The 16,262-nt window shown below is 51.7% G+C and overlaps 1 protein-coding gene across 1 annotated transcript in view; it reads right to left on the bottom strand.

Annotated features, from left to right (window-relative positions):
• The window catches only part of MYLK (myosin light chain kinase), a 178,218-nt gene that overhangs the window by 91,815 nt on the left and 70,141 nt on the right, over positions 1-16,262 (bottom strand). Inside the window, exons 10-11 of the mRNA XM_059687642.1 lie at positions 16,064-16,198; positions 12,478-12,630 (exon numbers count right to left, since the gene is read on the bottom strand). Of these exons, the coding sequence (XP_059543625.1) occupies positions 12,478-12,630; positions 16,064-16,198 (288 nt within the window). The remainder of the gene's footprint in view (positions 1-12,477; positions 12,631-16,063; positions 16,199-16,262) is intronic.

Below are 16,262 nucleotides of genomic sequence, written 5' to 3'. Positions count from 1 at the left end.
TATCCTAGACCCTCCTCGAGGGAGAAGCGCTAAAGCAGAGCAGGGCAAGCCAGGTGATAAGGGCGTCTAATTCCAGAGCCAACCAGGTGATTCTGGCTCACCCCCATGCACCAGCTCTTGCTCATTCCTGTGTGGACGCAGATAAAGTCAGGCAGATGGACTCTGGCTCTGAACTCAGCTCTAGTTGCGTGGGCCACAGGAGTTCCCAGCCCACACCTCAGTGTCCTCTCCTCTAGATTGTTGTTAATAGTCATCATCAATTATTAGTGACTAGGGGCCCAGTGCACGAAATTTGTGCACTGGGTGTGTGTGTGTGGGGGGGGGGAGTGTCCCTCAGCCCAGCCTGCCCCCTCTCACATACTGGGAGCCCTCAGGCGTTGACCCCCATCACCCTCCAATCGCAGGATCAGCCCCTTGCCCAGGCCTGACGCCTCTGGTCTAGGCGTCCGGCCCGGGCAGCAGGGACCCGCAGTGGCAGCGGGTGGCGCTGCGATCGTGCGGGCTCCACCCCTGCCCCTGCAGGACGCCTCTGACTGAGGCGTTCGGCCCAGGCAGCTGGGACCCACAGCTGCAGCGCCCCACGATCGTGGGCTTCGCTTTAGGCCCAGGCAAGGGACCCCTAGCTCCTGGGACTGCCAGCTTCGACCGTGCCCAGCTCCCATCGCTGGCTCCACCCCTACTTCCTGCTATCACTGGCCAGGGCGGCAAAGGCGCCTGATTCTCCGGTCATGGCTGGGGGGCAGGGCAAAGGCGGCCCCAGGGCCGCCTTTGCCCTGCCCCCCAGCTCTTAGCTCCCCCCTGGGTTTCTGATCACTGTCAGTGGCAGGGGGCTTCTTCCTGCTTTCCCTTTCGCCTCCCTGCATTGTGCCTACATATGCAAATTAACCGCCATCTTGTTGGCAGTTAACTGCCAATCTTAGTTGGCAGTTAATTTGCATATAGCCCTGATTAGCCAATGAAAAGGGTAGCTCGTACGCCAATTACCATTTTTCTCTTTTATTAGTGTTGATAATACTATAGTGATAAGTGGACTGTATACAGCATCGGTATCATGCATGATCAATACTGCCGGGTTTTTAGATGATTCAGAGAAATAACATGTAAAACTGCTAGAACAATATCGGGCAGGGAATAAGAATAAAATTAAATGTTTTGTGCCTTTTATAACTCAACTGACCTTCTTGGTTGGGCAAACTCAAACTGACAATCACTAAGAGAAAAGTCCCCATTTACCTTGAATGAGGCAGAGTCTGAGATAATATTGTAACAATTCCTCACACAGTTCAGCGCTCCATGATACTGAAGGATGTTCATGATTCTGTTGAGTGTCCCCCTTAACTTCTTCTGAGGTGGGGGAGATTGAGCCCCCATTCGCCAGGGAGGGAACTAAGACCCCAGGGCTGACCTGGTTGGCAGGTCCTGGTCTGGGCTCTCTCCCTCCACTGACCAGGAACACAGGCCCAGCCACCTGGATCCCACAAGGAGCTTCGGGTCATTATGTTCATGCCCAGAGTCACTGGTGACCCTCGAGCTGTGCCCTGCTGGGGTTGTGCGTTAGTGGTCATCTGTCAGCATCCTGGTTTGAGGCAGAGGTAGGAGGGCAGGGAGGAGGGGCAGGCACTGGCTATAGCACACAAACAGCAAGAGAAGCGTCCCTGGGACCCAGGGGCAGACTTGCTGCCCAGCTCAAACGGGGCCAGACTAAATATACCCCAGGTTTTTCCCACCACTGTGCTCCCGGCTGCCCTGCTGAGCCCAAGGCCAGAGCCGGCTGGCCTTCTCTCTGCATTCCAGGAGGGCTGGGCTCCTTGATTACTGCCCAGGATTAAAGCTTTCGTGACCAGATCTATCGCTCTGGTACTCGGTCAGCTGGCCAATGCCTCTCCCTTCCCTCACTGACTCGCTCCGTCATCACCTGAGTGGCTAGCGGCTAGCCACTGGATGCATGTTCCATGCTGAGAGACAGGGAAAGGATCAGGCCTGTGCTCCAGTGGGTAAGGAGGAACTAAGATTAGCCCTAGCTGGTTTGGGTCAGTGGATAGAGCTTTGGCCCTCAGACTGAAGGGTCCTGGGTTCTATTCCTGTCAAGGGCATGTAAATCGGCTGTAGGCTTGATCCCTGGCATTGGTCGGGGATATGTGAGGGAGGCAACCAATTAATGTGTCTCTCTCACATCAATACATCAATGCTTCTCTCTGTCTCTCATCCTCCCTCCTTCCACTATCCCTAAAAATCAGTGGAAAAAATAGCCTCGGGTGAGGATTAACAAAAAATCAAAAAATAAAAAGAACTAAGATTAAGAACACTTATAAGCAGTTTACTGACGAGTGAAAATGATGCCATATAGATTAAAGCTGCCAACAGGACTTGAGAAAGAGAAACAGTAGGAGAAAGGGAAGAAAAGAGAGAGGAAAGACAAGAGGGGGGAAGAGAGAGGCGATGTGAGAAGGATGGAGGGGAAAGGAAGGAGAGGAAGAAAGACATTGCTTTCCACTCCCACCGACCTTCTGTCTTCCTGCTTGCCCATTTTTGCTCATGAGAAACTGTTTTTGAAGACAGTTCCTAAGACATGAACTGAAACATTCAATTCTTGCTCTGGTGAAGCAAAGGTACCAGACAAACAGCTCATCAGGGTCCCAGAGCAGCAAAGCAGACGGCACAGGCTGGAGCAGGGGGAGGCCTCCTGCTGCAGCGTCTTAGCTGGGTCGTCAGGCAGCTGACATTATTAACCTCTGAGCTCCAGTTTTCTTTATCCATAAAGTGGGCTTATTTCAAAAGTGGAAAGATAATTGTTATGGGAATTAAACAAACAGCTTATTAATTGATTAGATTTTCCTGTCAAAACAATGTCCCTCATTAAAAACACTAATAGTAGTTTTGGCCCAGCCAGTGCGGCTCAATGGTTGAGTGCCAACCTATGAACCAGGAGCTCACAGTTCGATTCCCAGTCAGAGTACATTCCTGGCTTGTGAGCTCGATCCCCTAGAGGGGGTGTGCAGGAGGCAGCTGATCAATGATTCTCTTTCATTATTGATGTTTCTATCTCTTTCCCTTGCCCTTCCTCTCTCTTAAATCAATAAAAACATTTTTTTTTTTAAAAAAAAAACCAAACTCATTCCTTTTTTTAAAAAAAATAGTAGTTTTAGTTTAAAACTCACATGAATTGGTATTAACCCGATATTTTATTTTGAAAAGCTCTTGTTTGGAGAAAGAGAGAAATACCCACACAACAGGTACAAGTTACCCTTCCCCTTCTCATTCATTCTTACACAGTAACCTGTATAACCCATTCCTCACGCCTGGAGACATGAACAAGGCCTTTCGCTTCTTGGGGCTTGAAATGAAGAGTCCCTCCCGCCTGTGTCCCAGTGCCTGGCGGGGTCTCCGCGGCTCCCTCTGCGCTCCGATAATTCTCCTGTCCTTCCCTTCCGAGTCCTTCCTCTGCTTTCTATGGCTTTAGCAGGAAAAACAATTCTGAATTTCTCCTTAGAAGTGTTTCCTTCACCTGTCAACTTTTACTAGCCAGCTGGCTTCTCTCTGAAGCTCCAGGCTTAGGGATTGAATTTGCATTAAATGCACATGTTCACACATGAATAGCTGAGGAGTTTTCCTTGAAAATGGCCCACTGCAGTCTCCCAGCTCGTTTAAAACTTGTTTTGGATTAAAACAAAAAATTATGAAATGTTACATTGAAAGTGTTTAAACGGATGACACAGAAATATAAAACAGATAGCATATTGGTACAAAATACTCTACCATCTAAGGAGCCCCCAGGGGTCTCCCCCGCAAATGACCTCCACCTATTGCTGTCATAGCCATTCACTAAGTCTCAGCCCCTGTCAGTCAGCAACGTAAGAGCAACCTGGATTCAGAGGTGATCACCAAATGAACATGGACGTGGAATGGTCCTCCCCCACTTCCTAACGTCCCCTTTCCCAACACTTCTCAGACAGCAAGACACACAGACCTCTTGGGAAGTTAGGGGAAGGGAAAAAAAATCGCCTTTTTCTCAGATCTCCTAAGGATTTTCCTTAAGCTTTGAACCTGACCTATTTTGCTTAGTCATTAGAATACAAAATACCATTTCAACAGCAAATCTGATTTACTCCAAACACTGTTATACTATGAAAATTCAGTAAATCACCAACTGAAAGGAGTTCTGGAAACACAGTCCTCCCTTCTTCCTTTATTTGGTGCTCAAAATCCAGCCTGGCCTAGGACTGAAGACTGGCCTCCTCCTTTCCCGGAACTGCAGGACTCCGGCTCCAGAGGACCCATCAAAGGAAGGTCACCGTCACCCAGCTGAAGTGGAGCCCGGCCCCTTCCCATCTGCAGGGCATCTGCGCAAAGTGCAAATCTCCAGGGAGGTATCTGACTTCTCTTCTGAAAGAAGTCCTAACCAAATAACCCCACTCGGAGAATCAGCAGAACAGCTGCCTCTGAGGCACACAGATGCCCCTAGCCTGGCTCTCTTTTGGCTCTGTCCCCGCATCCCCCACTGATTTCTCCAGAACCTAAGAAGCAAATGAGAAGAGAAGTGTGCAAGGAAAAGCATGGAAGGAAACAATGACGAATGGCATCCTAAAAAAGATCTCTGACCAGTAATGATAGGGTTGTTGGAGGGGAAGCTGGGGCCATTGCAACCACGGCCTTCTGACCGCCTTGAAGTATCATCAAGCTCTAAACATCAAGATACAGCATCCAAACCACCCAACGTTCCATCCTGGTGAGTGCCTGGAAACCACGCTCCTCCCCACACCATCGCAGCAGATCAGCACGGATCGCATTCCGCCAATAGGAACACAGCGCTGTAATTCGGGGTGGCAGTCTCGACCAAGGACTCCAAGCTAGCAATTGGCAGCTATGACCTACAATGTGCATATAAGTAGACAGTATAAATCTCTGATCAGTAAAACTAGGCTCAAGTTCTATCACGTGGACACAGATGTAAACTATGTACTTGGAAGTCCTTCTGGAACATGAAGGGCCTACATGTCCAAACTTTTGTAGTCAACCTATATAAAACAAAACTATTGATTTTAAATAATTTAACATTTCACTGCTTGCCTTCTTAGAAATTTGAAAGACCTTTGGGCAGATGTTTTAAGGTCCCCCCCAAAAAAAAAAGACAAGTTGCTCGAACGGCATGGTTTGGTGGTGGAGCATCAACTTATGAACCCAGAGGTCATGGTTTGATTCCTAGGTTGCGGGCTCGATCCCCAGTGGGGCTGTGCAGGAGGTAGCCAATCAATGATTCTCTCTCATTGTTGATGTTTCTAACTCTCCCTCTCCCTTCCTTTCTGAAATCAATAAAGATCTTTAATATATATTAAAGACAAGTTAAAACCGATACTTATCCTTTTCCTTCAATAAATTTCTCTTTAGCTGACATACGTATTTTAAAAGATTTCAGTGTTTTTAAATTCATGGCGGGCAGGGTCCATACCTGACACCCACTGGACAGACCACACGGGGTGCAAAGCACCTGAGCATGATTAGGAGAGAGGAGGTGGCAGCAGTGTCTTCAGGCACAGAGGCTGCCCGTGCTCAGAGCTACCACATGGAGTGGCTGCCCCTGATCTGAAGGCCTGGGCTTCTACTGATGCTTTCACTGTGCACGGCCGACTTCCCCAGGGCCCTTTGTTTTCATTAGGACCTCACGTCAAAACAAGTTCTCTAATAAATATGGCTATTAAATTTCATTTTTCTATGTCCTTAGGCGTCTTTAAAAAGCCCAGCAGACCTTCAGTTAAATAAACAAACCATTGGGATCAAAACTATGTCAAAATGGGTGCAATTAGTAGGTTAATAAATCTAGTCACTTAAGAATTTTCGCCTCCACAAAGATACTCCAGAGGAGATAAATTAAAATATTCCAGCCTAAGGAAGCCCCCACCAATGACACAGTCCATATGCACTGAACAATTTATTCTCGTTCAGATCTTCCTGGACTTTGCAGGAATTTGGATTAATCATCCTTTAGGCTCCATCCTGGGTCAGGAGGGAAGGTTTTCATTGCCTGATTAACTACTGGGGATTTTTTTTTTCCTTTAAGTGGGGGCAAGGAAAGGATATTTGGTGATCGACTTGAGAGCTGGTTTGTGGATTTCCTGCACCTCCGGTGAGCACTGACTGAGCCCCAGACAAGTGAGGAGGTGGGCAGAAGGCCTCCCCGCTCCGCCCCCCCCCCCGCCCCCGCCACACACACACACACACACACACACACACACACACACACACACCCACGCTGCCACTGCTGGGGAGACTCGACCTCAGTTTGCTCTTTCATTCATTCACTGAACACACGTCCACATGGCAGGCCCTGCTTCACCTGCAACAGTAAAACAAGGTCTCTGCCTGGAGGCAGCTTACACTCTGCAGGGGAACGAAGTGAAATTGGACAGAATAGGATGTTTTGTCCTTACCCTTGGGTGCCCTGCATGATGTACCCTGCCTCTATCTCTGAACTCATCCTCTACCACTGGGCCACCCACTCACTTTGCTCTAGCCACAGGCTGACCAGGTTCCCGACTCAGGGCCTTGGCACTTGCGTACCACCTGCCTGGAGCGCTCTTCCTCCAGTCCACTGACGTCTCTGCTCAGAAGTCGCCTCCTTGTAGAGACTTCCTGCCGGGGTCCAACCCCAGCGGGTCCAGGGGTCCCCAAAGGTGTGGACGGAGTCGGCGAAGAAGGAATGTCACGGAGACAGCGTTCAGTTGATCAGCAGCCTAGCCAGGATCTCCAGCCCGGACCTCCAGAGAGGTTCTGCTTCGGATCTCCAGCGAGGTTCTGTAGCCATGTTCCCTCGCTAGGTTCTCCATCCAGGTTCTGTCCAGGCTCTCCAGTCAGGTTCAGTGTCCAGGTTCCAGTCAGGTTCTCCTGCCAATCTCTGTAGTCAGGTTCAGTCCAGGATCCCTTGCCATGTTCTCCCGCTAGGCTCTGTCTCTAGGCTCCGAGGCCAGTCCCGGTCCAGGATCCTCTGGCATGCTCTCGCCAGTGAAGTTCTTCTGTCTCTAGGCTCCGTGTAGGTTCTGTCTTCTGAATTCTGTCTCCTGAGTTCTGAGTCTTTCTGTCTTGTTACAACTGTATTTATACCAGTTGATTCAATCCTATCAATCTCTATTACAAAGGTTAGGGCGTTTCTTATCTCCATTCCAGGGAGAAAAGATTATGTAGTTTAAGCATGATTGTTCGTAGTTAAAGGGATTAATTACACGCCTGACACTTAGTTGAGGGGTTTTATTCCCTCCCTAACTTCAGGGGAAAATCCCTACCTGGGGATTCAACCTTTCTCGGAGAGGTAACCCTGGCTAAAACACAGCGCCAAGAAGGTGAGCAAACATATTAAGAAAAGTATGCCATATATGCCAGGTCCCCTGAAACAGCAAGGATGGACCGGCTCCCGGCAAATTCCCCCTTTTTTATTTTTTAAAAGCAAGCATTAAAAAGAAAAACCTGAAACGCTCTCTTGTATCCATTTTAAGAGTAGGATTGGCGCTTTCTGCTATTACCTGAGTCCTGATCTATCACCCCAGGGAGAGCTTGCCAATCCTGCACTTTCCCAGGGTGGAAAGGCTGCAGTGGGGTTAAGGATAAGGCTCCTTGGGCCTACCTTCTCCCATGCCTCTACATTTACCTTTCCGGCACCTTTCCTTCCTCAGAAAAGCATGGACGTATTTCTTGTATAAAATGTTCTGTCTGACTGGGAGTAACCTTAATTCCTCTGCTAACAAGCATATATGTTAAAAGATCAATACGGAGTCTTTTTTCTTTAGACTCAGTATGGCACATCTTCTTAATCTAAAGATCAATACAGAGTCTTCTTTCTTTGGACTCAGTATGGCACATCTTCTCAATCTAAGAATCAATACAGAGTCTTCTTTCTTTGGACTCAGTATGGCACATCTTCTCAATCTAAGTTCTGTACTATCCACCTTCTTACCCTACTTATCCTCTATAGGGGGGTCTGTAGCACCCTGGTGGAGTCCTATCCGTCCCGAGTGTGGGGGTTTTCAAGGGGGGGGGGCTTACCTAAGGGAATCCTATTCCAGGGATTCCCAAAGGTGTGGACGGATTCGGCGAAGACTATCCACCCTCTTCCTATGGTGGAGTCTGATCCGTCCCGAGTGTGGGGGTTCTCAATGGGGGAGGGGGGCTTACCTAGGGGAATCCTGTTCCAGGGGTTCCCAAAGGTGTGGACGGAGTCGGCGAAGACTATCCACCCTCTTCCTACGGTGGAGTCCGATCCGTCCCGAGTATGTTGGTTCTCAATGGGGGGGCTTACCTAAGGGAATCCTGTTCCAGGGGTTCCCAAAGGTGTGGACGGAGTTGGCGAAGACTATCCACCCTCTTCCTACGGTGGAGTCTGATCCGTCCCGAGTGTGGAGGTTCTCAATGGGGCGGCTTACCTAAGGGAATCCTGTTCCAGGGGTTCCCAAAGGTGTGGACGGAGTCGGTGAAGACTATCCACCCTCTTCCTACGGTGGAGTCCTATCCGTCCCGAGTGTGGGGCGCTTACCTAGGGGTCCCTGTTCCGGCGCCATATGCCGGGGTCCAACCCCAGCGGGTCCAGGGGTCCCCAAAGGTGTGGACGGAGTCGGCGAAGAAGGAATGTCACGGAGACAGCGTTCAGTTGATCAGCAGCCTAGCCAGGATCTCCAGCCCGGACCTCCAGAGAGGTTCTGCTTCGGATCTCCAGCGAGGTTCTGTAGCCATGTTCCCTCGCTAGGTTCTCCATCCAGGTTCTGTCCAGGCTCTCCAGTCAGGTTCAGTGTCCAGGTTCCAGTCAGGTTCTCCTGCCAATCTCTGTAGTCAGGTTCAGTCCAGGATCCCTTGCCATGTTCTCCCGCTAGGCTCTGTCTCTAGGCTCCGAGGCCAGTCCCGGTCCAGGATCCTCTGGCATGCTCTCGCCAGTGAAGTTCTTCTGTCTCTAGGCTCCGTGTAGGTTCTGTCTTCTGAATTCTGTCTCCTGAGTTCTGAGTCTTTCTGTCTTGTTACAACTGTATTTATACCAGTTGATTCAATCCTATCAATCTCTATTACAAAGGTTAGGGCGTTTCTTATCTCCATTCCAGGGAGAAAAGATTATGTAGTTTAAGCATGATTGTTCGTAGTTAAAGGGATTAATTACACGCCTGACACTTAGTTGAGGGGTTTTATTCCCTCCCTAACTTCAGGGGAAAATCCCTACCTGGGGATTCAACCTTTCTCGGAGAGGTAACCCTGGCTAAAACACAGCGCCAAGAAGGTGAGCAAACATATTAAGAAAAGTATGCCATATATGCCAGGTCCCCTGAAACAGCAAGGATGGACCGGCTCCCGGCAACTTCCTTCATCACCTTCCTCTGTCCTCATTTTCTAATAGTGCTTGTCAGTGTTCGATTCAACCAGATGTTGAGTCTTACCCGTCTCCCCATCAGAATGTACACGCCATGACGGCAGAGCCTGTCCGCCCTGTTCCGTGCAGTGTCCCCAGGACAAACCTGACATAGACAGATGCTCAGTAAAGACGTGCTGGCATTTAAGCACAATGATAATAAGGGAGGTACAGCTGGTCAGAGAGCCCTTCTGGGGTGATCAGGGAAGGCCTCCCAGAGGAAGTGACATATGTGAGGGGGAGTTAGCTGGATTTTTGGAGGAAGGGATACTGAGGAGAAGAGGCAGAGAAAGGAAAAAGTGGCTGCAGAAACCATGCCAGAGTGCTGGGCCAACTTCTGGATGATTGCAAAACCTTAGCAAAAGGCTAAAGAGGTGATAAAGAGTCCCCACATCTGGTCTTCAGCAAAGTATCTGCTGACCTCTCCCTCTGAGCTCTGGCCTCCAGCAGAGCTGCCCCCAGAAACAGTTCCTCCTGGAACCCAGACAATGGGGAGGGAGATGCATTGCTGAATGGCGCCCTCTTGTGGCCAGAGCCCCTTGAGTGGGGTGCCTGGGACCACCCTCGGATTTCCCTTCCTGTTACCAAAACAGTCAGTCAACGGCCCTCTGAGGCAAAGTTGATCCTTCGGTAAGACGGCTCCTTAGACTTGGCATTTTAAACTTCTATTTTGTTTAAAGGTCAGGGCCCTGTGGAACAACAGCACACGCTTACTCAGCAATTCCTACATCCTGGGGACATTACGGGTATTCATTCATTTACCCCTCACAGGACCGGGGTGACTATCAGCGTCCCCACTTCACAGAAGAGGAAGGTGAGGCCTGGAGGTTGCAGGGCTGGTGAGCGGTGGAGCCGGATTCATACCCAGGCAGTTAGTGCCACATCCGCGCTCCAACCGTGGCCCTGTGCCACGCTGAGGGCAGCAGACAGGCCTGGGCAGAGGGAGAGGACAGACAGTGGCAGGAACCATAGGGGACAAAGGCCTCCGCTGCAGCCATCTCCCATCCCCTAAGTGGCCCTCAGGACCTGGAGCCAACGGAGCTGCCAATCAAGTAAGGAACACTCCAGTTTGTGGAGGGAGGATGGTGAAGCATGTGGACTCCAGCTTCCCAAGTCCCTGGGGGCATGGGGCCAGGGGTGTCACTGTGCCAGGCTCGGCGGGCCCTGATCCTTGTGCAGACAGCCCCAGCGCGGCCGGCCTCAGTGCGCGGCTGTGTCTCTCGGCCTCCTTCACCATTTATGGTATCTGAGCCTCGGTCTGGCCTTCACAGGTCAGTAAATCCCACACGGGGAGGGGCTGCTCACTCAGGCAGGGCTGCTCTCAGAGCAAGTCCAAATGGCCTCTCAGTGTTCTTGCCGGACACCTCCCTTTCTGCTTTAAAACACCCTTGGATGGGCGTTCCCGCAGGCCCCACTCCACCCACAAACCAGGAGGCAGGAAGGATGGCTGCCAGACTTCCGATCCTTCGCCCGGGTCCCCCACCTGTAGCTGCACTATCAGCTCAGCTGGGTCTCTCTAATCCAGTCTTCACACTGGCACCCAGGACAGGCCGGCCCTGGATTAGCGGGCCACGGGCCGAAGCTAGTGAGGGAGTGGCTGAAATGCCACGCCCACTGAACACAGGCCTGGCTCTCGGATGCCACTAGATTTCGGGGTTGGCGTGCAAAACTCCAGGGAGAGCTCCTGGTGGGAAGGGGAGAGCTGCTTCCCTGGTCCAAGGAGATGAGGCTCTGATCTGTTTTTGTTTCCTCTTAAGTCTCATGAACACAATTTCCCCAGGCCCCTCAAGGAGCCATGAAATGAGATCTGTGAGGAAACGGGTAAGTGTGGAAACCAGAACGCTGGCTGACAAACACCCAGGGTCAGAGCCAGGCTCCGACCAGGGCCTAGAGGGCTTCCTGGAGGAAGACAGACCAGGTCACGGTGCTGGCCCCATGCATAGGCCCCTCAGAGAAATGGAGAGACCAGGGAGTATGTCCCCGCTTGGCAGAGACCCCAGGGAGCCAGCATGGCCACGCCCTCGGTCAGTGCGGACTCCTTTATCCCTACGTGGCTGACACTGCCCAGCCATGGGGCCAGCCTCCCGCCCTGGGCCAGGGGACACACACTCTGGAAAGGCAGGCTCAGAAATGGGCACGGGCTTGGAGCACGAGCAGCTGGGTTTGGAAGGGCAGCTTGACTTACTCGGAGTACTCGGGCAAGTCACGTTCACTTCTCCAGTCCTCCAAACCCCTCGTGGGAAACAGAACCCCCCACCCAGGGCTGCTGAGGTCCAGATGAAAAAATACAGGTGAGGTGGAAGTACTTAACGCATAACCCACATGACTTTTCCCTTTGCAGTGAAACCCAGAAGGTGGCTGCTCAGGTGACAGGAACGTTCTCCCTGGCAGGCCTGGGCCCTACGGGACAGAGTGGGAAGACATAGTCTTCCTGCTGGTCTGCAGGGAAAGCAGAGCACAGAGCACCCTGTTCAAGGCCCCAGGCCTAGTCGCCCCAGTCACCCCAGGAGCCGGCCCAGGCCAGGGTGAGGTGGGGAGTCAGGCTTACCTGGACACCTGGACCCGAGGACACTTTCCCGGCCACTGTCACCACCACCGACACCACAGCCCAGACGGCTGTGACTTGAGTTGTGTGCCGGCCCTGCCTCTTCCTGGGACTAAGCCCTTGGATGACGGGGATAATCAGATTACCGCACACCAGGCTGATGATGTGTAAAAACAAGCCTGGGTGGTGGGAGGAGCAGGGACAGACCTTTAGAGGCCTCAATACTGGCACGATGTCCCCAGTGTCCCCCAGCATGGGAGGGGCATTTGCGAGAGCCTTAGCTTTTAGGGGATAGGGGTGCTCCTCCGAGGTCATCTTTCAGTGTGTAGTTTTCTTCCTACCGGATCAGGAGCTGCTCGAGACAAGGAATCTGCCTTTTTCTGCTGTGTCTCCCCTCCGCCCTGGTGGGATGAGGGGGCGGGGACTGGTGTTTGAATGTCCATCTCCCATGGCAGACCGGTGTCACTGTGGACTCCTGGAGGCCATCTCCTCCACCTGCCTGCACTCAGGTGCAGGGCCCTCTTTCCAAAACAGGTGTGTTTGCAGAGGCTCCTACCATGGACAGTGACCCGCGCGCTGCAGGACGCCTGCCCCAAGGGGTTCTCCGCCAGGCAGGTGTAGGTGCCGTGGTCCTCCGGCAGGGCGTCCTGGATGTGGAGCTCAGCCATGCCAGCCTCACAGGTGGAGTGCGCATACTGGATGGGCTGCTCTGTGGAGGAAGCACAGGAGGGCTCAGGCCAGGCAGCACGGGGACGGGGCAGAGCCCTGTCCTCAGCAGGCTGCTCTGGTAGTGACTCTAATGCTCACCATCGTTGCTTGGACACACTGAGACCTAATGAGGAGTCAGCCCCGCCCCGCCCCCCCCCCCCCCCCAATCCCAGCCACCTGGGCAAAGGCTTGTGGGTGGAGAAAGAGGCAGGTGCTAGGGAGATGGAGGAGAGGACTAACTGTGAGGGTGGAGGAGCGAGACTGCGGCTGGAAGGACTGAGGGAGGGGTTCTGGAGACACTTAGAATGCGGGAAGGAAAGGGGCATAGTTCTGTGCATTCTGTTTACATAAATAGTCCCCCAGTCCACATCCTGGACTTCACAGACTTCGAAGCCTGGAAAGAATCTCACAGGGTCATCTGGCCCACAGCCCAGCCTCGGGCAGAGCAGACCAGCCAGACTCCCTTTAGAAGTCTCCAGAAACAATGATTCCATGGCCACTGCAGAGAGTTCCCAGAACTCTCAACCTGATGCTGCAATTAGGTGCATTTCTTCCACGGGACAAGGTGCATTTTAGGGTTCACAAGAAAGATAAACACGGGGAAGTGGAAACAACGCTGGCCCCTTCTTCCCAGAGACCCTGCCAGAGAGGCCCTCTATAAAATCCTGCATGGGGAGAGAAACGCAGGCTAGGAACTCAGTGGTTCCCTTAATGCTATATGTTCCTGGGCCCTTATCATCCCAGGATGTGAGCTTTCATTGCAGGAAGAAGAAACCTCATCACTGAGGACTGTGGCCTTAGAGCAGGAATGTGTCCGTTCACCACATAGGAAGCAAATGTCAGCTTCTTCCCTCATCAGGCCGCACTTCATAAAGTTGGGGGCGAGCAGTGGGGGAGGGAGGGAGTATGGAGAGAAGTGTTCTCCCTGCAATGCAATGTTTTCTTCTGCACATAACAACACTCACGTCTCCATGACAGTCTGGCAGAGGCGGCCAAGCACGCACAGGACCTGAGGGAGGAGGTTCGGCCTGACCTACTGCCCTGCACCGAATCGGGACTGGAACGGCAGGGGCCAGGGTCCTGCTACTGAGAGGGTGGACCGCTGCTCTTGGTTTTTATTTTTTGTGACAATCACACCCTAAAACCTCTCTTCCTTGAGAATACCAGTACATCCCATGACTGCCCTCACAGGGCCTCTGGGGTAGAGCATGCTGACAAGATGTGTGAGAGCTCTCTTTTTACTGGCACAACTCATCTTGTCCCCACCAGATGGGATGGGATGGTGGCCCCAGAAAAGAGGCACTCAGATCTGGAGACACAACTCTCCCAGCTCCACGAAGGTTAAGACCAGAGTCAGTGGCCACAGGGACCCAACTTGAGCACAATTGCCCTCTAGTGGTCAGAGTGTGGAAATGCCAAGATTCACCAGGAATAAGGAGGTGGGGTTGCTTTTCAGTCCTGTGTAGACCAGGTCAGCAAACCACTACTCAGGGGACAACTCTGACCTGAAGCCTGTTTTTGTACAGCCTGAAAGCTAAGAACAGTTTTTACAGATTTTAAAGGGTTGAAAAAATCAAAGGAGAACTGCTCCATGATGCGAAAATTGTACGAAATCCACATTTCAGTGTCCATCAGTAAAGCTTTACTGCAACGCGGCCACACTCGTTCATTTGCATATTGTGTCTGGCTGCTTCTGTGCCAGGACAGCAGCGTTGAGCAGCTTGACGGAGACAACACTATCTGGCCCCTCACAGAAGCACGTCCTTGCGCCTCTGGCTGGGACGCGGAGGCAGATGGAAGTGAAGCTCTCTCACTCAGACCCATCCCTAGTCCTTACCGCCCATGCTCTGTCCCAGACACAAGGAGGCTGCCCCCTTGCAGTTAGTCACGAATCCAGCAGGGGCTATGTTCTTAGCGAGGGTGGAGGGCGGGGAGACCTCAGTTCTCATTTAGTGATCCAAGTCGACGACACACAGGAAAACTCCACGGCGCCTTTGCTCACCGACGAGAGATAATTTCCATCAAAGCCTAACAGACTATACTATACCAAAGAGGAAGGTTCCCAAGCAACATACACGTCAGTGGTGCACAAACAGCTGGAGACTATTTGGTGCATAGGTGATGGGTGCCCTTCTACCTTAAGGAGCCTACCCCTATGGTAGGCAAACTGCGGCTCACGAGCCACATGCGGCTCTTTGGCCCCTTGAGCGTGGCTCTTCCACAAAATATCACCCACGTACAGTGCGAGTGAAACTTCGTGGCCCATGCACAGAAGTCGGTATTTTGTGGAAGAGCCACACTCAAGGGGCCAAAGAGCCGCATGTGGCTCGCGAGCCACAGTTTGCCGATCACTGGCCTATCCCGTCAGCCCTGAGAGTTGGCTGAGACCCTGAACCTCTGTTCCAGCCCACCTCCTCACGGGTGATGCCAGAGAGGTAAGGGGGCGTGTCCCGGTCACCCAACCACTCGATGGCGGAGAAGGACGCGTGCCCTTGTCTCCTGACTTTGGCAGCTGCTCCTTCCTTCCCCCTGTTGATCCCCACAGCAGACGTTGCTCAATTTCATCAATTTTATGGACTGTTCTCAGTTCTAAAATTAGAGTTCTTCCAGACTTTTGGGATTTAAAGGCCTTTTTAAAAAGAGGAGGGTGATAATATATGAAAATTTTTTCAAAGGACATTACTTGGCTAAAAAAAAAAAAAAAAAAAAAAAAAAGCTTGCTACCCTGGCCGGGTAGCTCGGTGGGTTAGAGCATCGTCCTGATACACCAAGGTTGTGGGTTCTCTTTCTGGTCAGGGTACATATAAGAAGCAACCAATGAATGTACAAGTAAGTGGAACAAGTCGATATTTCTCTCTCTCTCTTGTTCTCTCTCTCTCCCTTCCACACTCAAAATCATTAAATACATTTTTTAAAAGTTGGCATGTCTCCATAGGACTATACCATTAAAAAAAATTACTGGTCTGTGGACCCCAACACCACCTGCCACTAAATCAAAGACGAGGTCCTTTGAGTAACTTCTGGTGTGGTTCATTAATTTGGTGTATTTGTTCTTTTATTGACTCCACAAATATTTATTGAGGCCTATTATGAGTCTGGCCACATAAAAAGAAACTAAATTGCTTGTGCACCTATGTCCCAGGCACTTCGTTAACTGTTTTATATAAAGGATCTAATTTAATTTCACAGCCGCCACCCTGGAAGGTAAGAGGCATTATTTCCGTCTTGCGGGCGAGGAGCTCAAAGCTCAGAGGGAGTAGTAACCTGCCCAGTATCCCCAGCCAGGCAGGGCAGGTCCCATTCTCTCCCTGTACCTGTGCTTCCTTCTGATGCATATGTGGTTCAGAGTGATATGTGTGGAAGCCAAGTGAGAATGCAGACAGGACCAAGGGGGCCCGAGGGCTGGGGCAGGGCACTGGGGCAGGGGGGCTCACCATTTAGCAGCCAAGTGATTCGGGGCACTGGGGTCCCCTGCACCGAGCACTGGAGCACAAAGTCCTGGCCCTCGACGACGGTGCAGTCCTTCAGGACGCTGGAGAAGGAGGGGGGCGCCTCCATCAAGGCCGGTCCTGTGAGGGCAGAGAGCGGACAGGCCATCTCAGATCCCAGCTGGCCCATTCTGGCGACTGACTA

Source organism: Myotis daubentonii, chromosome 3 (assembly GCF_963259705.1).
Source record: "Myotis daubentonii chromosome 3, mMyoDau2.1, whole genome shotgun sequence".
In the NCBI taxonomy this organism is placed as follows: Eukaryota; Metazoa; Chordata; class Mammalia; order Chiroptera; family Vespertilionidae; genus Myotis; species Myotis daubentonii.
This window is presented reverse-complemented; position numbering and strand designations above follow the sequence as displayed.